This window comes from Theobroma umbraticum, unplaced genomic scaffold (assembly GCF_002168275.2).
Source record: "Theobroma umbraticum cultivar Fairchild unplaced genomic scaffold, ASM216827v3 scaffold_204.0, whole genome shotgun sequence".
In the NCBI taxonomy this organism is placed as follows: domain Eukaryota; kingdom Viridiplantae; phylum Streptophyta; class Magnoliopsida; order Malvales; family Malvaceae; genus Theobroma; species Theobroma umbraticum.
The window spans coordinates 4,813,801-4,834,474 of NW_018397267.1; the positions used below are offsets into that span (position 1 = coordinate 4,813,801).

General features: G+C 36.4%; 4 protein-coding genes across 4 annotated transcripts; all 4 read right to left on the minus strand.

The window, feature by feature from the left end:
- Positions 1–80: 80 nt before the first annotated feature.
- Positions 81–4,141, minus strand: LOC110423704 (26S proteasome regulatory subunit 7A). The gene is made up of 10 exons (XM_021438011.2): positions 3,973–4,141; positions 3,555–3,636; positions 2,678–2,769; positions 2,509–2,586; positions 2,308–2,369; positions 1,530–1,674; positions 1,174–1,392; positions 890–1,071; positions 499–674; positions 81–402 (listed from the first exon to the last, which is right to left on the minus strand). Exons 1-10 carry the CDS (start codon positions 4,057–4,059, stop codon positions 245–247), a joined length of 1,281 nt encoding a protein of 426 aa, XP_021293686.1. The 5' UTR covers positions 4,060–4,141; the 3' UTR covers positions 81–244.
- A 1,448-nt stretch (positions 4,142–5,589) lies between these two features.
- Positions 5,590–9,861, minus strand: LOC110424748 (K+-H+ exchange-like protein). The gene is made up of 8 exons (XM_021439409.2): positions 9,222–9,861; positions 9,009–9,073; positions 8,810–8,908; positions 8,072–8,119; positions 7,543–7,612; positions 7,346–7,417; positions 6,636–6,770; positions 5,590–5,834 (listed from the first exon to the last, which is right to left on the minus strand). The coding sequence occupies exons 1-8, from the start codon at positions 9,414–9,416 to the stop codon at positions 5,691–5,693; spliced, it is 828 nt and encodes a 275-aa protein (XP_021295084.1). The 5' UTR covers positions 9,417–9,861; the 3' UTR covers positions 5,590–5,690.
- Positions 9,862–11,301: 1,440 nt separating this feature from the next.
- LOC110424749 (O-fucosyltransferase 36) lies at positions 11,302–14,767 on the minus strand. The gene is made up of 3 exons (XM_021439411.2): positions 13,318–14,767; positions 12,568–12,817; positions 11,302–11,892 (listed from the first exon to the last, which is right to left on the minus strand). Exons 1-3 carry the CDS (start codon positions 14,565–14,567, stop codon positions 11,716–11,718), a joined length of 1,677 nt encoding a protein of 558 aa, XP_021295086.1. The 5' UTR covers positions 14,568–14,767; the 3' UTR covers positions 11,302–11,715.
- An 896-nt stretch (positions 14,768–15,663) lies between these two features.
- Positions 15,664–20,253, minus strand: LOC110424123 (muscle M-line assembly protein). The gene is made up of 7 exons (XM_021438627.2): positions 19,953–20,253; positions 19,165–19,563; positions 19,002–19,054; positions 18,199–18,236; positions 17,678–17,996; positions 16,777–17,090; positions 15,664–16,560 (listed from the first exon to the last, which is right to left on the minus strand). The coding sequence occupies exons 1-7, from the start codon at positions 19,963–19,965 to the stop codon at positions 15,948–15,950; spliced, it is 1,749 nt and encodes a 582-aa protein (XP_021294302.1). The 5' UTR covers positions 19,966–20,253; the 3' UTR covers positions 15,664–15,947.
- Positions 20,254–20,674: the final 421 nt, after the last annotated feature.

The window sequence follows — 20,674 nt, forward strand, 5'->3', positions numbered from 1 at the left end:
GACTATAGCAGCTTTTTAGTAAGAATCATTACACCGAAAAAAAAAAAACCTCAAAGTAAAACATAAAATATCAAAATGTATAGGCAAATGTTAAATTCCCATTAAAACAACTTAAACAAATTCATAGAAAACAGGCCAGAACTGAAGATATAATTCAATACATCGACCATTAAAGGATCAAATATCGTTTGATTTGAATGAAAAACATGTCTTTTAAGAGTTGGGAGTTGAAATAGAATCTGGCTTAGTTGTAAACCATGTATTTGGGCGTTGCACTAAACTTTTGATATCCCTTAATTACTTTGTTCACGGCATCAAGGAAATCTTTTTCTGTCACTGTTTTTCTTCGTGCTCGAATGGCATACATTCCAGCCTCGGTGCAAACACTTCTTATGTCAGCTCCTGTGAATAAAAACCATAAATCTCAAAATCACTCTTGAGAAACAAGACCATCAGAGCACGTCCAAAAACAAAAAAACTTCGGAAAGAAGATCCTACCGGTGGAGTTGGGGCAAAGCCGGGCTAAAAGCTCAAATCTGATATCACGCTCACAATTCATTGTCCTCGTATGAATTTTAAATATCTGTGTCCGACTCTCCAAATCGGGAAGACCAAACTCAACTTTACGATCCAATCGTCCAGGACGTAATAATGCAGGATCTAGCGTGTCTGGCCTGAAAATTGCACAAATATAAAGGAACAAAAATGTCATAAGCATCTCGTGTGCACATTCAATTATTTGTACAATTAATCAAAATAAAACCTACAGTGAAGATCATATCCTGGTAGAGATGGCTTAAAGGTGTAAAAGATGACACAATGCTTCATAAAACAGAATTAGAGTATGAAGACAGATAAGAGAGTTGTAATTATAGGTAGCAACTTCAACCTGTTTGTTGCCATCAGGACTTTGATGTTTCCACGAGCATCAAAGCCATCAAGCTGATTGACGATTTCAAGCATTGTACGTTGAACCTCATTGTCTCCACCCACACCATCATCAAAACGTGCACCACCGATGGCATCAACTTCATCAAAGAACACAATACATGCTTTTTTTGAGCGTGCCATCTGCGGTGGATAATATCTTTGTTCAGTGAAGGCAAAATGAAAAAGATAGTACAGAATAACTTCAAGAGAAAACTTAAACAACAAAATTTAGCAGGTTATAACCTGAAACAGTTCTCGAACCATTCTAGCTCCTTCACCAACATATTTCTGAACGAGCTCACTTCCAATGACACGAATAAAGCAAGCATCGGTTCTATTTGCAACAGCTCTTGCAAGAAGTGTCTTACCAGTTCCAGGAGGACCATAGCAAAGAACACCCTTAGGAGGATCAATCCCTAGCTTGACAAATTTCTCAGGATGAAGCATAGGTAGCTCAACAACCTAAAAGGACAAAAGTAATCAATCGATGCATGTTATGTTAGTCTCTAATCCAAACTTACTATAAATATCAGGAGAAAGGCTTCAGGTTTTCTATGTGTGTGCCAGTACATATTAACATAAGAAAGTTCAATACGTACCTCCCGCATCTTCTCAATCTGTTCTTTACATCCACCAACATCATTATATGTCACATCTGGCTTCTCCTCCACCGTCATCATGGTCACACTTGGGTCAATTTTTGGAGGCAAGGGAATCTGTATCTGATATTTGTTGCGATCAACCCTTCAAAGGCAGATTGAAAGTCCACTAGTAAGAAGTTTATACAAAATATAAAACAAGAAAATACAAGGGTGTCAAAACATGGTTTGCTTCCATAAAGAAAAATAAAGACAAAAGTGAAAAATCATAAAAGTATGGATTCAAATGCTACTGCTATTTTTTGTAAAAAGAATATCCAAACTTATCCATCCTACAAAATAAGGTGAATATATTGTAAAATACACCAAATAGTTATACTTGGTGGCAATCAACTGAACAATTATTGCCCCTTGTTATGGTGCTTGGTGCCACGATGTCTTTGAGGTTGAATCCTTTTTCGAGGTAAAAAAGGTTATCAAACAGGGAAAATTCAATGGTGGTTTCATACCATGGTTGCATGGTTCTGGAGTTCTCCATATGCTCCCGAATTGTAGCAACAAACAAATACTCCACAAATTTTATCCGAGAATTGCAAATATACATTTATCTAAAAAATTACAAAGGCAACAAATGAAGGTAACAATACAACTTCAGCCAAAGAAAAAAGCTATTCACAGGATATAAAATTTTATGCAAAGTGTAAGAGTAACTGTGGAAATGAACATATGCAATAACACGAATTCACGAGTGAATTCTTTTAACAAATTGAAAACTTACCCCACACGCATGCCTTCTTCTATATCAGTAGGGGAAACTTTGTCACCCAGTCCAACAACAAACTGCAGTTAGAGCCCATATGCATATCAGACAAAAAATTCAATGTCCATTCTTCTGACAAAGAACCTATTTTAACTAGAGAGTATATGTCAAATCATCCCATTAAAAAAACATTGAAGACAGGGATTTAAAAATACATACCTTGGCAATTTGCTTAACATTGATAACATATTTGGCATCTTCTGTGTTTGGATTAATTATCTTTGTGCATCTTGCCACCTGGATGAACAATACAGTCAATACTTGATGCCTAAAAACAAGTAACATGAATGCACAAATTTCCTAAAACCCTCTTTAGTAAAATCAATACCTGAAGTGGTTGCTCTTCCTGCATCATTTGCTTATCAGAGACAAGATCCCATTGACTGGGTGCAGCTAACCCAGTGTCTGACTCCTTGATGCCTATTGTACAATGTACACCAGCATATAAAACAGGAATATGTTAAGTATAGACCTATCGTGCAACAACTTAGTGAATAGTGGTAAATAAATTGTACATTCAAATTTGGATGACTAACTAGAAAATAAAATTATTGAAGATAACTCACTACCATTGTATGATAGCCACAGCTGCTAAACATACTCACGTAAAACTATGTATCAACATATGATTGCAGCTGGCAATCAAGAGAAGACCTGAGATTGCTGAAATGTATTCAGAATAAAAATCCATGCAATTAGGGCAACTTTTGACAATCAAAATTGGCCAGAATCCAGATATCCTTAATGTGGAATTTGAGGAGAAGCAGGTATCTTTTTTGAATGTTCCCCCATGCAGCTAGTTTATGCTTGATTGACACAACCCTTTAGGGAGATTTTTCACATGATAGTGTAAACTAACATGCCATAAGCATTGATTCGTTTCCCCCCCCCCCCCCCCCCCCCCCCTTTTCTTTTGTGGTTAAGATACATACAATGCAAATATTTATATCTTATTGCATCATTCAGCATGCCGTTCAGAAAAAAAAAAAATATCAAATAATGGCAAGGGCAGTAACATACATTCTGCAAAAGAAAGAGTATATACTATCTTTATTAAGCACCACAACTTAGAAAATCAAAAGTTGACAAAATAGGCTTTCACCTGCAAAATCTAAAGAATACATGCAAATGGAAAAAAAAAAAAAAAAAAGCAACAAAATGGCTTCGTAAAATAGCAACACAAACACAAGAAAAGGGGAACATACCACATAAATCATTCACTTTCTTTGCCATTTCCTTAATTTCCTTTTCCACTTTCTTTATGCTCGTCGAATAAGGCCCCAATCCCTAGCCCCAAAATAATAATAACAATAAGACAAATTATTACAAGATTAAAAGAAAATGAAAACAAATATTTACTAGAAGTCTATAAGGAAGTTGTAGACAGCTAAAACTGAGCAACAACTTCAGCAAGTCCTTTTGAACATTTTTTTTTCTATCTAAACCCTAAAAATTGGCTGCTAATCTAGTGAGCATGCGCAGAACCGATTGCTTACTAAATTAAAGAATCAAATATCTCAAAATTAAAAATTCAAAATTGAAATGAAATGTGAAATAAGAAACTAAGAAATCGAAGCTTCGTTAAAAGAAAAAAAAAAGGCGAAAGTTGAGAAAGAGATTTACATAGGTTTTGAGAAGGGCGATATCATCTTCGTCAAGCGGTCGGGGGTTCTTCTCGTCCTTGATCTCATCTTCTGGTTCAGGTGCCATTTCTCGATCTGGTTGTACTAAGCAGGATTAGCTTCACAATTCTTCTAGCTCTTTGTTTGACGACAGTAGAAAGAGAAAAAAAAATGTAAATAAGAAGATTTTTGTTATTACGGTATTTCAATTTTTTTCTGATGGGCTGGGCGGAGGGCCCACTAACTCTGCAAGTTGGCCTGCTTATTCTTTGGGCTAGCATTGTTTGCTCAGCTATTAATTAACATGTCGTTAAATATATACGAAATAGATAGTATGAACAAATTCTTACAATAATATTTTTACTTATTACTTGGATTACATTGGATAGTATCAAGCAAAAATTTATTAAAATTAAACTTTTGGTAAACTCTTGATGACATAGGCTAATATTCGATTCTTTATTACATTGGAACCTAATTGTATACCATGTTAAAGTGCAGAATATCTAAGATGTCAGGCCTGGATAACGATTAACGGTGCCTAAAGAGGATAAAACAAGCCACGTCGTACGCATCACAGCTGCAGACGCATAGACCAACACGATCAATAAGAAAATGACAGAAGATTAAAAAACTTCAAGTTCTACTCCACCACAAATTCAGAAAGGGCATTCTGTAGCGTGTTTCACAGGGTTTTATGAGCTATGGGATATAACAAACGGGCTGCAATATATATATATATATAACAGAAAGCAGTGTGAAGAAACGTACATAGCTGTTGGGGATAGTAATGTCATCTTCAAACATACGATCTAGGTTGCTCATGTCATTGATCAGTGCTCCAGGAGCCATGGGTTCTTGCTGTTTCTTGCGAGACAAGCGAGGGAAAACTCTTAGGAGCTCGACACAAGTAAAAAAATAACTAAAATTGTTTTTTAAGCTGACTGTGTATGACATATATAAGTTTTTCTTTTCACAAAGTATATATATATATATATATATATATATATATAAATAATCGTTTCAAGTATTATAATTTAAATATTAAATTTTTGAATTGCTAATCATAATGTGAATTCAGTATTTGGATTCTGTTATAGTAGTCAAATATTTGTTTACTTTTAATTCATTATTATTATGAGAAGACTGCAAAATCATGAAAATGTTTTTATTGAAAGAACCAACCAAATTTATATTGTACTAGTTCATAGTTAACTCTTTAAATATTTATTAATATGATTCATATCAAATTTGGAGGAATCCTACTTCAATAGCTACAGGAATTAGCCCTTCACTTCAAATGAATTACTACTTGTTTTAAACTATCTGATTGGAAGAAAATTTGAATCAAGACTTTACCATCCTTTTCAATTAACATAACAAGATTATACAAAATGCCATATGGTGATTTTGAAATTCTGATTTTTACTTCTTTTTAAATTTAAAATTAGAATATGTTTATTTTTTCAAGAAGCAAAAAATTTAAAATTTAGTTAAAAAATGTAGGTGGTCTACTTGTTTGGATACTTTTCATTTTGCAAAGTAAAATTCAATCATTAGGCATGTCATTAATATTCTTCCTATTCCGATCCCATTAACAAAAAACAAAAGGATAAAATGACCGAAAATACAATTATATTGCGCTCCAATATTTAATCAAAAAGATTGAGTCGAATCATATTGTTATATTCCATATTAAATACAAAAAAGAAATGCCAATTACACTAAATCTCTGTACTTTAAGACATCTGTCTTGTTCAAGCTAAAGGTCATGCATATATCTGAAATAGCATGTTCACTAAGGCTACCAGTTTCAAGTCCCTGGCGAACAATGTGCTCCAATTCCTTCGATGGCTTCAACATCTATTAATTAAATCGAGAATGGAATATATAACATGAAACAAATATTAGCAGTGGAGAGGACAATGCATCATCGAAATTGTTCTTCAGGTACATCATTCAGATTTGAAAATAGTTACAAGTTAAAGCACAAACGATCATAAGATAGTGTTTGTTAGGTGTCATATGGGATTTGGAAAACCTAAGTAAAACAAATGAATTCTCAGCATTCTTGTGATACGTTGTGACGGTTGCTACTCAGAAATCTCAGTAACAATAGAGAAAATGATACCAAGTTATTACCAAAATGTATATTCACTAGACTCCTAAATATCAATACTATTAAAAAACTGATCATAAGAAAATGAAAATCCTCAATGAAACATACTTCGCAGCTAATTGAGTAAAAAACAAACACAAGTGCAAAAACAAGGTAGCAAGTGGAACACTACTTCCACTGATAGGTCTGTGACATTAGATGTTCGACAATTATGAGGTCTTGCAAGATATAAAATGGCCTTCAATTATATTTTTCTTGATGCTTTGCTAGAAATGGTTGAGAAATCCGAAATAATAATAATAATAAAACACATGAACAGAACACAGGAACATGAAACAGGAATGAAACTAAAGAGGAATTGGTTGATGACCAATTTAAAAATCTTCTTCACTCTGATCAAGATTCAATGGTGACCTAACAAAATTCTATGATGCTGAATTTAAGGTTAAAGCAAAGCAGAGGTTAGCATGGAATACTCATGACTAACATCATATACAAATAAGAAATATAATTCAGTTAGGTCCACTAGTTCCAGATTAGCTTACCCATTGTAAACCTTGCGGCTCCTTTGTTCCATACTTGGAATCATTCTGCCCAGATTCATTGCTCTTCCCATTTGAAACAATTGAGTTTTGAGGTTGGGAGTAATCTGAGACTAGCTGAAGGAGCTTCACACTTCCCTGCAACATCAACATAGACAGCCAATGGTGATGGATGCTGATACCGTATACAAATGTATTACATAAAGTGAAGGGTTCAAAAATAGTGACTACAGCCATCAAACTCCTTGTTCTCATACAGCTAGATATGGAACTAGACCTTCTGCAGCTCCTCAAGCAAGAAACACCATGCATGAGCATGCACATATGAGAAGTGGAAAGCAAAAGAAAAAGCAATGCACTTTATAGACATTTCCATATGTGGTCCGAATAGCAGAAACAAGGAACCACATAATAAAAGAAGTAAACTTGTGAATAACTAATCATATAAAAAACAGGTTCTGGTTGCAAATATGACTCAAGTTGAATGTCTACACAGCAAATGCGTCTTTTATCACAGCCAAGCAGCTAAAGTTGATCATTGATGTGACCCATCTAGTTGACATAGAATTAAATTTTACTACAAAGAACCAAATTCTGCAATAAGGTTATGATAAACTATTCATTTCCAATATTAACCAAGTAAAGAAATCCCTCAATGACTGTCTCTTTTAAACAAACCCAAAGTATCTAACTCTAAGAACACTAAATTCCACCTGGAGGGCCCGCCAATGTGAATAAGTGCGAAACAAGACCCAAAAGAATGGGATGTTAGGCAGAGGTAGAACCTGTGTGAGAAATAAGATTAAGTGAGACTGTGAGACAAACATAAAATTAAAAAAAAAAATTATTCAACAGGCAAAAGAGATTACACAGTAAATGATGGAACAACGAGAAAAAAACAAATACATACAGCAAATGCAGTAGTCAGTGGAAGCAATGAAACTGAACCATACAAATATTTCCTGTGTATAACAGTACCCCTGAAAATCAGAGAACACTCATTATTTTTAGTACTAATATTGCTTAACTACAGGAACTCAAAGAATATACAGATGTGTAAAGGCAATTAAACACAACAACAAAGCTCCAAGGCCTTTCTTTCATTGGATTGTTGCAGGTGAAGGTCAAGATATCAATAATTGTCCACTGAGGCATAAAACTGTACACAGATTCTCTAATCTGTATGCCCTTAGACATCAGGCAGACAGGCAATCTCAAAATAACACAGCAGTGATGCCTCAGAAATACCAAGTTAAAGGACCTTTGCCAATATTTAACTCAAAACAAGATCATGTTCATTTTGAAAATAGAGAAACCTAGAAAACAATCAAGCATTGTCCACTACACTTTCATGGTAAAATAAAAAGTTTGTGCATGGGAATTACCTTCTAACCTCTAGAATGCCAGAGAAGCAAATAAAAAAGGGGTAGAACAATTACCTCAAGGCTATCTGCCGTAATCTTCGCCGCACAAGCCGTGCATTTAAACTACAAAATGTTAAAAGTATCAGGAACAGACCAGCAATCTAGAATCATGTCAAAATGCACAAAACCAACATAATTTAACAAGTTTTAGCACATCAATCTAAATTCCCCGCAATTCTCCCAAATTCCAGACAATAGTGGACTGAAATCTGGTATTCTCAGGTATCTGTCATGTTAATTTTTCCATGGAAGACACAAAATATGCATCCATATCTCAACATAGGAACAAATCACAGAAGGATGCCTACTATTGTTCATTCTTAAATATTGAGAAAGATTAATTTAGAGAAAAATGTTAGATAACATCTAAAAAATATAAATAAAATTACAAAACACCACCAACTAGACTACGGGCAAATGGTTGTTTATAAAAATGCTATCCGCATTGTTTGACAAAAGATTTGCTGTCTATGAGCTGTTATACCAACAACATGGTAGCTATTCCAATTTGAACAATATTTTACAAAATCCCCTTTAATACTTCAGCATATTGCTGTTCCTTCACCACAAAACTGGTTGTCAAAGCTAGGCAAAAAATAGGATATTGTCTGAATAGAATGAAAAAAAAAGGTACGTGTAGATCCTATAGAACATTTGAATATGCCAAACATTAGCAAGGTTATGAAATAACTATATTTGAGATGCAAAACAGAACACGTAGCAATTCAAAAGGGGAACATAAAAAAAAAACACCTGGAGGGGTATGTGATCTGAACATTAGTAACCTCCTTGGTTATAGATTTCAATAAAATCTCAGTTGGCTTAACTCTAGCTAAAAGCCGCAATCCGAACCTACATACATTAAACCAGAATATAAAAAATAAAATCAGCATAAACTAACGCCAACCAATCCAACAACTTACACCAAGCATATTGGATTTTCAAGTAATACCCATGTAGCTTGTTTTTGAAACTGCCCTCAGGCGCCTTTTCCAAACCCATCCAAGCCTTATTCATCTATAATGAAAACCATAAAGAAACCAAACAAAAACACCTTTTCAAATACACATTAACGTTAATGTAAGCAATAAATGCAAATATAAAAAGGTGGAGCATTTGGCATTTTTAACATGGAAAGAAAGAAGAGTAAAACGAAAGGGTGTACCTTGTTGGAAACGAAATCAACAAGAACCTCAGCCTTGGCATTGAGGGGCTTGGAATCGGATGACATCTTCTTCCAAAGCTCTTTGACTGTGGAAGGAGTGTTGGCAGCGGTGGATTCTGCTGCAGACGGGTCAATGGATCTGCTAAAGCACCAGTTTCTCCCTCTGATTGGGAACACCACCAATCTTACCCTCATGATGATATATTCTTTATATTATGATTAAGTATATATATGCTTCAATATTGAAGCAAAGAAAAGAGAACAATTTATAGTGGTGGGAGAGTCTTGTTTTGGGTATTGATTCTTTTGGTTCAAATGGGTATTGGACAATAATGGAATCAAAGGGATCTGTATATTCCAAAGTTACGAGCAATAAACGAAAAGATCTCTTCCTACCAAAAGCACTCAACTGCAAATAAAAATCTTGGTTTTGTTTAGAAAGAGTTAAAAGACCGAGCCAAGAAGCTTGATTCGATGAAACATTTTATAAAAGGAGAAAATAAAGAAACTTGTTCAGTTTGAGAGATTGTGTAAACAAGGAAGGTGGGAATACTAAGAAGAGCAAGGCGGAGGCGAAGCGGCGCGCTTGTAACCGTAGGGACTAAGCCATCGGTTAGAAGGCGAGACGATTTTCTTTTCTATTTTTTTTTAAGGTAGTAATACTAAACAATTAAAAAGATTTTTTTATAGTCAAACTTAATTATCTGTATAATTATCAACTTGATTAATAATTTTATAGTTTAACTCTAATTTACTAATAATATTGTAATATAAATTTAACTAAATATTATAATCTAGCTAAATAGTAATATTTTATTATGACGCTAATTAAATAATTTATATAATTATCTTAACACAAAATTTTAATATTTATGTATCTATGTTTTGTTGTTTTATCAATTCCGATCACCTGTTTCCCACGTGCTCACTGAATTTAGAACTCAAAGCCAAAGTATTTTTACTAGTGGCCTTATCAGCCTTTTCGCCTAAAAGAAGTTTCTTTTATATATTATAATCAGATTTTGACCAATAATATTGTGCTGAAAGCAATCATCTTTAATGTTTGAAAGGTTCAAAGTTGAACATTTTGTTGAGAGGAGATAGGACTCCAATAAGCTAGATGTAAGTTGGATTAGCTATTTAAGCATTATCTCTATAATTTTCAATTTCCTTTATTCACTTTTAAATACTTTTTTTAAAGAAAAACTTTATGGCATGCAACTATGTAGAAAGTGCCTACATTATCTCTTTTCTTCATCCACTTTGGATTCAATTATGTAATTTATGTTCACAATTAATCAAGCAAGCCATTTTTCATTTGTTTCAATTTTTTTTATTAGGTAAGTAATTTGACTATCTTTAACTTCTGAAAAGGTAAAATTGATACTAAAAATATGAATAAATTGGTATTGCAAAAATATGAATCACGTTCTATAATTTAATTGGAAGGCATGAGATTCTCGTACTAGTATAAAATATATCTATAAAGTTAACTTTTCATGATCAAAGGAAAGGTAATATTCATTGAAAAGGAAAAGAGTGAACCTTTCTCATTTTAATCCTAACTCGGGTCCTTAGCGCTCACCTCAGACAAAGCTTCTTGTTCTCCATCGAATCGATCTCTCCCTGCGCTTATCCTTAAGATTGGCTTGGAATGCATACATCTATATATCTCGTCAGCACTGAGAGGAGTAACGGCAAGTATGGGAAGAAGCTTGTACTTCAACTGATATCTCTAGGGCTACCATGGATTCAGTTCGTTTCAGGGTTCACATTTACCTCAGGGGATAAAAGCTTGGAATGCCCATCTCTATCATAGTCGGAAACTTTCACATATTTGATTGTAATTGTTTTTCTTTCTTTCACATTTATCTTTTTTTTAAAAAAAATTATTTTATTTAATCATTTTAAATATAAACTTGCTCCTACCATTCATAAACTTTTTTCTTTCTTTTTTCATTATTTAAATCAATATTTTTCATGTATAAAATTCGCTCAACAATCACCTTCTAAGTAATTACGTTCCCAAGAATCACAATCACATTCACATTCATTCCTAACAAAGTCACCATACGTTCACTAGTTTAACTGCACGAGCTTTCCATTCATAAAATAATAACGGGTCTGCTGTTGGGTTACAGATGGGTTAATGATAAAGTCAAGTCAGTCTCTTCCTTACAAGAAGAAATGGGGGCCATAGGCTCTTCCTTCCAAGAAGTTGTCTTCTCCAACTACTGATTGCAAATTTACAAAGTCAACAAATCAATTCAGGTTTAGTGGCTAAGTTAATGAACGCCAAAATGGATCAAATAAAACATACTCGACCACAGTGTAAGAATGATGCAAAACTAATAATCAATTTAATGACCTTATAATACACTACAATACAATAACCGCAAACCAACCATCCTCCGCAATAGACAATCTCCGGGAGCAAGGAGCATGAGAAAATTCAAGCTAAAGCGAATTTGCAACCTGCCATTTCGCATCTTCTTCACTCCGCACCTGCAGTAAAGTTTGGCTCTTCACCTTGGCATAAGTACTCATCACATAAAGATGCAGTTCCCCAGTCTTTTCGGAGCCTCAAAATATCCTCTGTGAAAGTTGAACCTGGGGCTCCAATGAACACACTAGACATAGCACAGATGGTCTTATCCAGCATAGCTTCCACCTTCAATGTAACAATTAAGATCAAATTTAGATTGATCTAGGAAAACTGTAATGATATCGCTACTAAAAGGTCAATACTTTGAGGACCCTCATCATGAATTTACAAAATACTTTGGCACCGTCCTAAAGAATAATGGAAACAAAAACTTAAAAAGATTCAAAAGCGTCTGTTGAACTATGGGGCAAACTCAAATATCCACTGATTCATGCTTTTCCTAACCAACCACAGCTTGAACTTCAGAGGGATGGGAGAGGGGTAGAAAGAGGAACAAGGAAAGAGAAGGGAGCTCTGTTATCGTTAAAAACTCAACAGGTCATATTTTGTGCAATAAACCTAACAGATAGAACACCCTCAATTGTTTGTAACATCTAATATGTAGACCAGGAACTTTGGATCGTTTTGGTGAAATGTGATCAAGAAAACAGGCCATTTCCAAGTGAGATGGGGCAACAAACCTCACTTCTTGACAACCCAGATGAGCAACGCAACCTACTATAATTTCCCCAAGAGGTTAGCCTTGAAATCTAGCAACTCCTGAAGTCATAAGGATTGAGGGTTCGAAGAGTGAAAGGACAAACCAAGGTACCCCATTCTAACCTTTGAAAAGACAGGACGTCTTCAAAAGCATCCATATATGTTCTTCCTGTTAACACGAAAATGGTTTCAAAATCTCACCTGAGGATCTTCCTGAAGCCCATGCCTATATAACAAGGCATCCCATTTTTCGGCTGAATTACGAGGAGGACGTTTCACAAGTGGTATTGTCTTCCCATTCAGCACAACCATCGATTGCAGCAAACTAGTTTCACTTTCTGCTGCATCTGTTGAAAGGTATATAACTGGAGTATTGGCCCTTTCAACCATTCGAGTGATGCAATCTGCAGCTTGAGGAATAGGATAAAAGCAGCTTGGCTTTTTAGCATTGCTGGGAGATAAGCAAGAAATGTTAGTGGCATTTATACAAAAAACTCATCTCATCTCACACAACAAAAGGAGACAGAAGCAGACCCAAGATGCCAATAAGGTGCTTTTAATTAAAATGCCAACCTAATTTTTTTTCCATGGGAATTTAAAATATGGAATTCCATATTAGTGCAAAATACTTTGAACCAAATTTTTACAATTGTCCATGCCTAGGACAAGAAGAGTTACACACTATTATTTCAAGCTCCAACAAATTTCAGCACTTTGAATTAAGAGCTTACGACCTCAAGTTAAATCATATGATATGCTCAACTTAAAACAGATAAATTGAAACAAAAACAATTAACACACCTAGAGGAAACTTATCTTCTCAATACCAACTAACAAATATTTAACCAAAGCAAACTAAGCATAAGATATTTGCTTAGTAAAAATTGTTACTTGCCTAAACAAGTTCAAATCTTTAAATCCAGAAAATCACAAGGAAATCAAAAAACATACCAGAACTTCAAGAATCCATGTCGCCGGAAATGAAGAGCGATGAAATTACTCCCCAAGAACGTCTGAATAAACCGTTCAGCAGTCAACAAAATGAGCTTACTCGGCTCGATCAAAGTCTTACACTTATGAGCAATCGGACCACCCGGTTGTAAAACCCAATCTCTCTCCACATTCGCATAAAATATATCCCCAATGGCAATCACATCGTCATCCGAACCAAACTTCTCCTCCACATCCTTAATCGTCTTTTGACTCGGCTTCTTAGTATCCTCATTCTTCCAAGCCGTTTCCAGTTTCCCCATCGAAATCCCCAACGACTTCAACTTCTTCAAATGCTCTTCGTCCACGTAACACGGCTGCGGACTCGAAAAATAGCAAATGAATTTATCAATGTGAGCGTGATTCTTCTTGATTTCCATAAACTCTTCGAATGGAATAACAGCTTTTTTCCCAATACAATCGTTAATGTGCTCGATGTCCAAAACCCGATTGTACTGGTAATCGAATCTCGAACTCGGAATTACCAACGCCCGATTCAAAACCGCCGCAAAAAACATGTGCTTTTCCAAACAAATCAAGTGGTTACTCATTTGACCCGACAAGCAAATCGCGAACAAGAACTTATTCGGTTTTGGTTTCCATTCGATTGTTTTTCTTTCAGCAAATTTCTGGTCAACTTTTCTGCATCGGTCGAAACTGTAACCAGGAAAGTTGGGGTCTAAGAGGGTACCGTTTTGAGGGGAGTTCCCGGTTTTGTGAGGGGATAAGAGGATTTGCTGGATGTGTTTGTTTAATGTGATCTGAGTGAGTAATGAGGCTTTGATGTCATCATATTGGACGGCTGTCATGTTGTTATTAGAGTTAACGAAAGTGTGATTCCAGAGAGAAAGAAGGGAGTTTTGCTGTTGGTTTAACAAATAAAGAGCTTGGAGTTGTGATTCCCTGATTCGATCCGACACCGTATTGAAATTAAGGGAGGAGATGTTGGAAGAGAAGAGGGAGCGAATGTCAGTGGAGAAGTAGATTGGGATGATGAGGAGAGGCAGGAAAATGGCCCAGAGGTAACGTTTGTTGAAGGTGAGTTTGAAACGCCGTCGGATTTGGGATTCCAGCTCTTCGATGTGGAAACTGGATCTTGGGCTAGTTGAAGGGTGCGGGCTGGCGGGGATTTGGTGCGGGAGGTTCTTCGTGTCATTTTGGTGGATTAAGGTTTGGCGGTCGTCGTCTTCGTCGGAAGAATCTCGGTCCATCGTTGCTTAGGAGTGAGCCAGCGACTGAGGAAGTGAGCGAGTGAATCGCTGAGTCGGTGATGATAACTGCGATTTTGAAAATCTGTTTTTTCGGGTGATTAGAATGGAAATGGGGATTGTTTTACATTTTGGGGTTTTGATGCAAAGAGAAAAAAAAGAGTGAATTTTTATTTTAAGTGGTGTTGGCGTAAGCAAGAATGCCAATTTGTTGATGAAGCAGAAACGGTCGGTGGAGGAAAATGACTCCCTACCGGCCCACCATTGCCTCGGGTGGGTTGGATCCACCGGCCCGATCTATTTATTATCCAACAAGGATACGACATCGTGCTTCCTACCACGTGAGAAACAGAGTAAGACATTGCCACGTAGTAAAACACTGGACAACAAGTGTCATCATTACCCTACACACGGGGACAATGAGTTATTGAAATTTGAAGAATTATAAGGAGCAGAAACGGTAGGAGGAAAGCCTTTGCGGTCGAGCTTGAACCCTTGAAGAAAATGGAGGGAAGGGTTGGAGTTAGTGGTAGATGGAGAGCAGTGGGTAGTAGCGCTAGGATGGTCTGGAACCAGAAGCAGGACCAGTGGCTGCGGTTACATACCCTCAAAGCATCAAACCGGGCAGCTGTGCATGGGGCAAAGCGGCCCACCAATGAACGTATCGATGTAACTGACTTTTCTCTATGACTTGCTTACTATGGATCTAGCAAGCTTCAGTTTTGATATATTATCTGTGTTACATTCAGTGTTTTTGTTGCCTGTCCATGAATTTTTTTTTCTTTTTTGGTTAGGAGGAGGACGTGGAACAGGAGATCAAGAATGGGAAAGAAGAGAAAGAAAGCAAGAGGATAGAAGTGGGGAAAAAATCAACTCCCAAGTTAAGAGCTACCAAGACTGTGATAAGTAGAGCTGCGTTTTTACTTAAAACACTACCATAGTTGAAATATGGAAAAGCTTTTACCTGGTGAATGGATATATGTAATACAAGCCTGCATTGCATGCAGTCTTTGAATATGTACATATAAAGCATTATAGTTTGCCATGCAAAACTCCAAACCTGGATTCTAATGTAGCACCTCTGTCAGACTCTATCGCCTACACGAAGAAAGTAATACTTTTTCATTTAAGAACTAATCTAACATTACAATTTTAAAAAAAGTACTGACAGATACATCTGTGCTTCAAGTGCTGCAGTAATATCAAAAGATTCTGCCAATTGCAACTATTAAATATAGCTGATAATAGGGAAAATTCCACAAGTCAGTGGCAGTGCCCAAGCTCCTTCATGAAGATTGTTGGACTCTTGCACATAACACATTGCAGCATATGCTCAGTATGTTCAGGAAGATCAGATGAATATCTATGTCTAGTTTATGATATCTATGAAGCTTCTTCAGTTACTTCAACAAGCTTACCACGGACCCATTTCTTAGTTACAATAACTGGTTTAGAGGGCACGTCACCATCCTTCAGCTTAAATTTGATTCCATTTGGTAGAGGATTCCTCTCATGTTTGATAATCCCATTTGTTACCAACAGGTCAACATGTTTAGATGAATCAGACTTCTTAATTAAACTTTCAAAGTTGAGAGTTGATAAACTATAATTATTCGAGCTCGGAGAAGTAAGTTCATCATTGTCACCGTTCACTATCCTCTGGAACACATAGTTAGGGAAATTAAACTCCTCATTCTTACTTAATGAAAGGTTTTGCTTGCCATTTACTTCTTTCTGTTCTGCTTGGTTCAAACCGCTGTTTTCAGATTGGATTTGCATATTCTTTTCAACCTGGCTAACTGGTTCAGCTGAGTCAACAGAAACATATCCACCATTCTCATCAGATGTAACCTGTCCACTCTCAATGGATTCAATTGATTGAATTGCTTCTGCTATAAGCTTTCTGGTTTCAATGAGGGAAGCTCGAGCAACAGGGCTCTTCACTGCAGCAACCTCAAGGGCTTTCGCAGCCTTCTCAGCTTCAGCAATTAAAAGTCTGCAGTGTCATATATGTGAGCATAGAGTTATCCAGTGAATTAGCAACCTAAATTTCTCATTGCTACAAAATATGTAAGACGATGATGCATGGAAATGGTTAAGAGAAATATCTAAGAAGGTTGGGACAGGCATGGCAACCCTTGCATTTCGCATTGCTCCCATTCATGTTATATGCTTGCAGAATATAAGCAAAGACTAAGAACAAATGGCTAACCTTGCTCGTTCAACAGCTTCTGTTTTCTTAGATTCTTCTGCTGCTCTTTGTGCTCTGATGTTCTTTATCATTTCAAGTTTGGAACTTGCCATAGGATCCTTATAAAGTGGTTTATTTCTTCTTTGAAACCTTAACCGCTCAATTGGGCTTATATTCTCACTAGTAGAAGAATTGTTTGTGTCACTAGCTTTCCTCTTTGAAGGGCTCTGCATGGACCGTGTACCACCCATTGGCTTCCTCTTCGATTTTCTTTCAGCCCCAGCTGGTGTGCCATGATAATTTGCCAAGCCAGAGCAAACTCTCTTACGGTATTCCTATTCAGGGAAATAACAAGAACAAAAAACCCAAGTTCGGATGCAACTATAAGGATACCTTGATGGTAATTAAATCAGTACTAAGTGACATCTGTTGGAATAATCCCATCTTGGGTATTCTCACAGTCCATAACAATTCAATTGACTATAGATGCATAGATGGTGGTGAGGGGAATTAAGGCAGCTAAACAGTAAATATTAAAAAGGTTGAGATTTGGGTGTCCAGTTTGAAAAGAAAATAAAATAAAAATACTAGGGAAAGTCAACACGCTTGTAATCCAGATCCAAGTTGGATCTGGAAGTGGATAGAAACCTCCAAACCTAGGTTTCCTCAGTTGAATTGGGTCTGACAAGAGTGAGGTGACCAAAAAAATATTCAGGTGTCTTACTATGCAAACATCACAAACTTTCCCCTTTCTCATTGCAACACTATTTTTCCACTTTTTCCATCCTTTATTTATTTGTGAAGGCTCACTACAATTTTAGCATAAGTTGGGATCATTTTTATGCTCAACTCCTATAGGTTCTGCTTACTATCCATGACATAATCTTCACAGCTGAAGGAAAAAAATCATGCAAGCACTTACGGGATCAGCCCATTTGGCTGCAATGGCTGCTGCAATTTTCCTTCTCTGTTCAAGGGATTTTGGTGCTCTCTTGCTACCTTTTGGTCTAGGCATCGTTTTCCTTTCTTCGACACTTTCCAACCACTCCTTTGTCAGCTGTGCATCTAGCATCTTGTAAGAATCCCACTGCAGCTCTTCCTCACCGAAATAGCCTTTTCTAGAAGCTTCTGCAATCAAGTTCATCCACTCAAAGTGGCAATTTTCCTGCACCATTAACTTCTCACGGCGCCTTTCCCACCCCATTCGCACTCCAATTCCAATTTTTTCTCTTGTCTCTTTGCTGTAGGATCATTATGAAGAGAGTCAAACAAGGTAGAAACAAAAGCATATATAAATTTCAGATATGTTGATAAACTGTATTTGAAACCCAAGTACAAGCCAATTCTGGACATATATAAGAACTCTGAATGACTAGGACTTTCTAGAATTTAATAGATAAAGATGGCGTTTTAAAACTAAAAGTCTGACAAGAAAGTACCCACCTCTGAGCATGTCCAAGGTTAACCAACTTCATTTTGACCTGCATTTCCAATTTATTTTAAGGAGTAAATAAATCTGATGCCAGATAATTGCATATGAGACGAAGAAAATATTTTCCTTTCGACTTGGTCTAAGGTAATCTCAATATTCCAAAGATAAAACCATCAATTCCCCATTCAACTAGCTCATTTCCATTTTTATTTTTTTTATTTTTTAAAAAAGTCATTAGAAATGTTTCATTCTCAAAAGAGATCAATAGGGGCTCACTAATGTGAAAGGAAACTATGAAAGAAAGAAGTACATTCCAGATATACAAAATTTCAAATATATAAACAAAACATTCCTCATCTATAAATGAACAACTTTTTTTTGACAGAGTATAAATGAACAACTGATTGGAACACTTCAGACAATTCAAATATAGATGCTATCGAAAGATGAGAAACTACAGCAATTAGCCAATTTATGATATGGACGTGGGGGAGATCTCATTATTTAAGGACATATAGTTCAGAAGATTCACACAATATTCATACCAATTTTTATTTTGATTATAATGAAAGATTGCACTTTTATGATGTACAAAATAAAAGGACGAAAGGGGGGCCCTCTAAGAGTTCAGACCTGACCTTTCGGTTTTCGTTCTTAACCAGGAATGAATTAATTGATTCAAATGTGTACCAGACAACAACCTAAATGCTGGAGAACAGGTTTGCTGATGTGATTAATTTCACTCTATGCAAACATAAAAACATACAAAGTTCAATCCCCACTCAAAACATAAAAAATTCTTACATGACATCACCTTAGGATTCTGCATTGCAAGCCTTGTTCTCTCCCTTATCCGTTGAAGGGTTTCTGCAGGTACAAGTATACGCATTTGCCGTAAAACCGTAACAACAATGCACTAAACAAAATAGAAACAGACTGACTAGTGCAAGAACCTAGGTCAATTAAGGGAAATTTACCGGCACTGTGCTTCCTGCCTTTGTTCCACGGTGTGTTTCCCTTATTTGCTTTAGAAATCCTTATCCGTCTTAACTTTTCTCTCTCGTCCAGTTCCTCATCTGAGTCTCCAGACTTCCAAGTTTCAAGCTGAGTGGACGAAGGACTTGAATCACGGCCGAGCTGTGACTTATTACGTCCATCTTCTTTTGGAACTGAGCACTTGGGTTCAAGGGTAGCAACGGCTCTAATCTGGAGTTTACCACCTTGAGTCAGAGTCTCCAGGTGCCCCACATGAAAATTTAGCCTTGTAGGGAGTTGGGAGGATTTCCATGGATTTGACAAAAATTGGCCGTGGATAAGAGTTTGAGCCCTCAATGGAACCAGATGACTTTGCAAGGAAGGTTGAGCAGTGGCAATATCTGTCCAGGCAGCCAAGCACAGCAAAGATGCTCATAGTTAATTATCAGTAGAAGCTGGTGAAAGAAGCACAAACCCAAGAGAAAAACCAAATATGAACAAGGACCAATATATTTGCTGCAAGAGTTCTTCTGGTGAAAAGAACCAGAGGAGGGACAAATAATGAAAACAAGAATTCTTAACACCCTATCGACACTAAATCCATACAAGTAACCCACTTTCGTCTACCAAAAGACAAACTCAACAACTACAGATTGAAGCTAAACTTGCCAATTGCGAAGGCAAAAAAATCTGACATATCTCTTCTTTGCAGCAGTCAGAAGCAGTAAAAATCTCTTGAACTACAGCAAAATAACGGAAACAAAGAGAAACCCAGAGAGTCAAAGTCTACCTAGTAAAGGCATGGGAGCTCATTCAGCCCAAAGAATCAAACTCTGGACTTAAACTCTTGTCCCAACAAAATATAACAGCACAATTGAGACGCCAGCATTTCAGGAACCCAAAAAGAGACAGGTTTTTCTTTCTTTACAAAAATGCTGATAATATCAGAATAAGATAGGTGTGGAGAGCAAGAGAGACTGAGTTTGGGAAATTTGAGATGCAGAGAGTGTTTTGGAAGAGCCAAAAAAGAAAACAACGTGAAGCCGAGCTAGCCACACACGGTTAAAAAGAGATACCCTTCTGATATTTGCAGGCGCTGGGTTTTGGATAACGAGTTCAGTCTAATGCCCTTTACTGCGTTTTTCCGAAAGCCCGTATTGATGTTAAAGGGCCTGGTGATTTGGTGGATTTGGGTTTACATCCTGGCCATCGATTTTTAGGCCTCTAGTTTTGATTTGATTAGAAACTAACTGGTGGAGGGCCCATCAATAGTTTATTAAAAGCCAATGGTTTCTAGCCCGTATGATCTTTTATTTCACTCAAATGACTTATCCTAATAGTATTTCACTCGTAATAAAAAGGAGGATTCGTAAATTCTGAGAAGCTGATTAAATTAAGAAAACATAGGCGGCTTAAATAATCTAATTTTACTTCATATCAAACTCAATTATTAAACAAATTCAAAATTGTCACACACAGGCATACAAGAAGTTGGTTAGGAGTGGTTTTTTA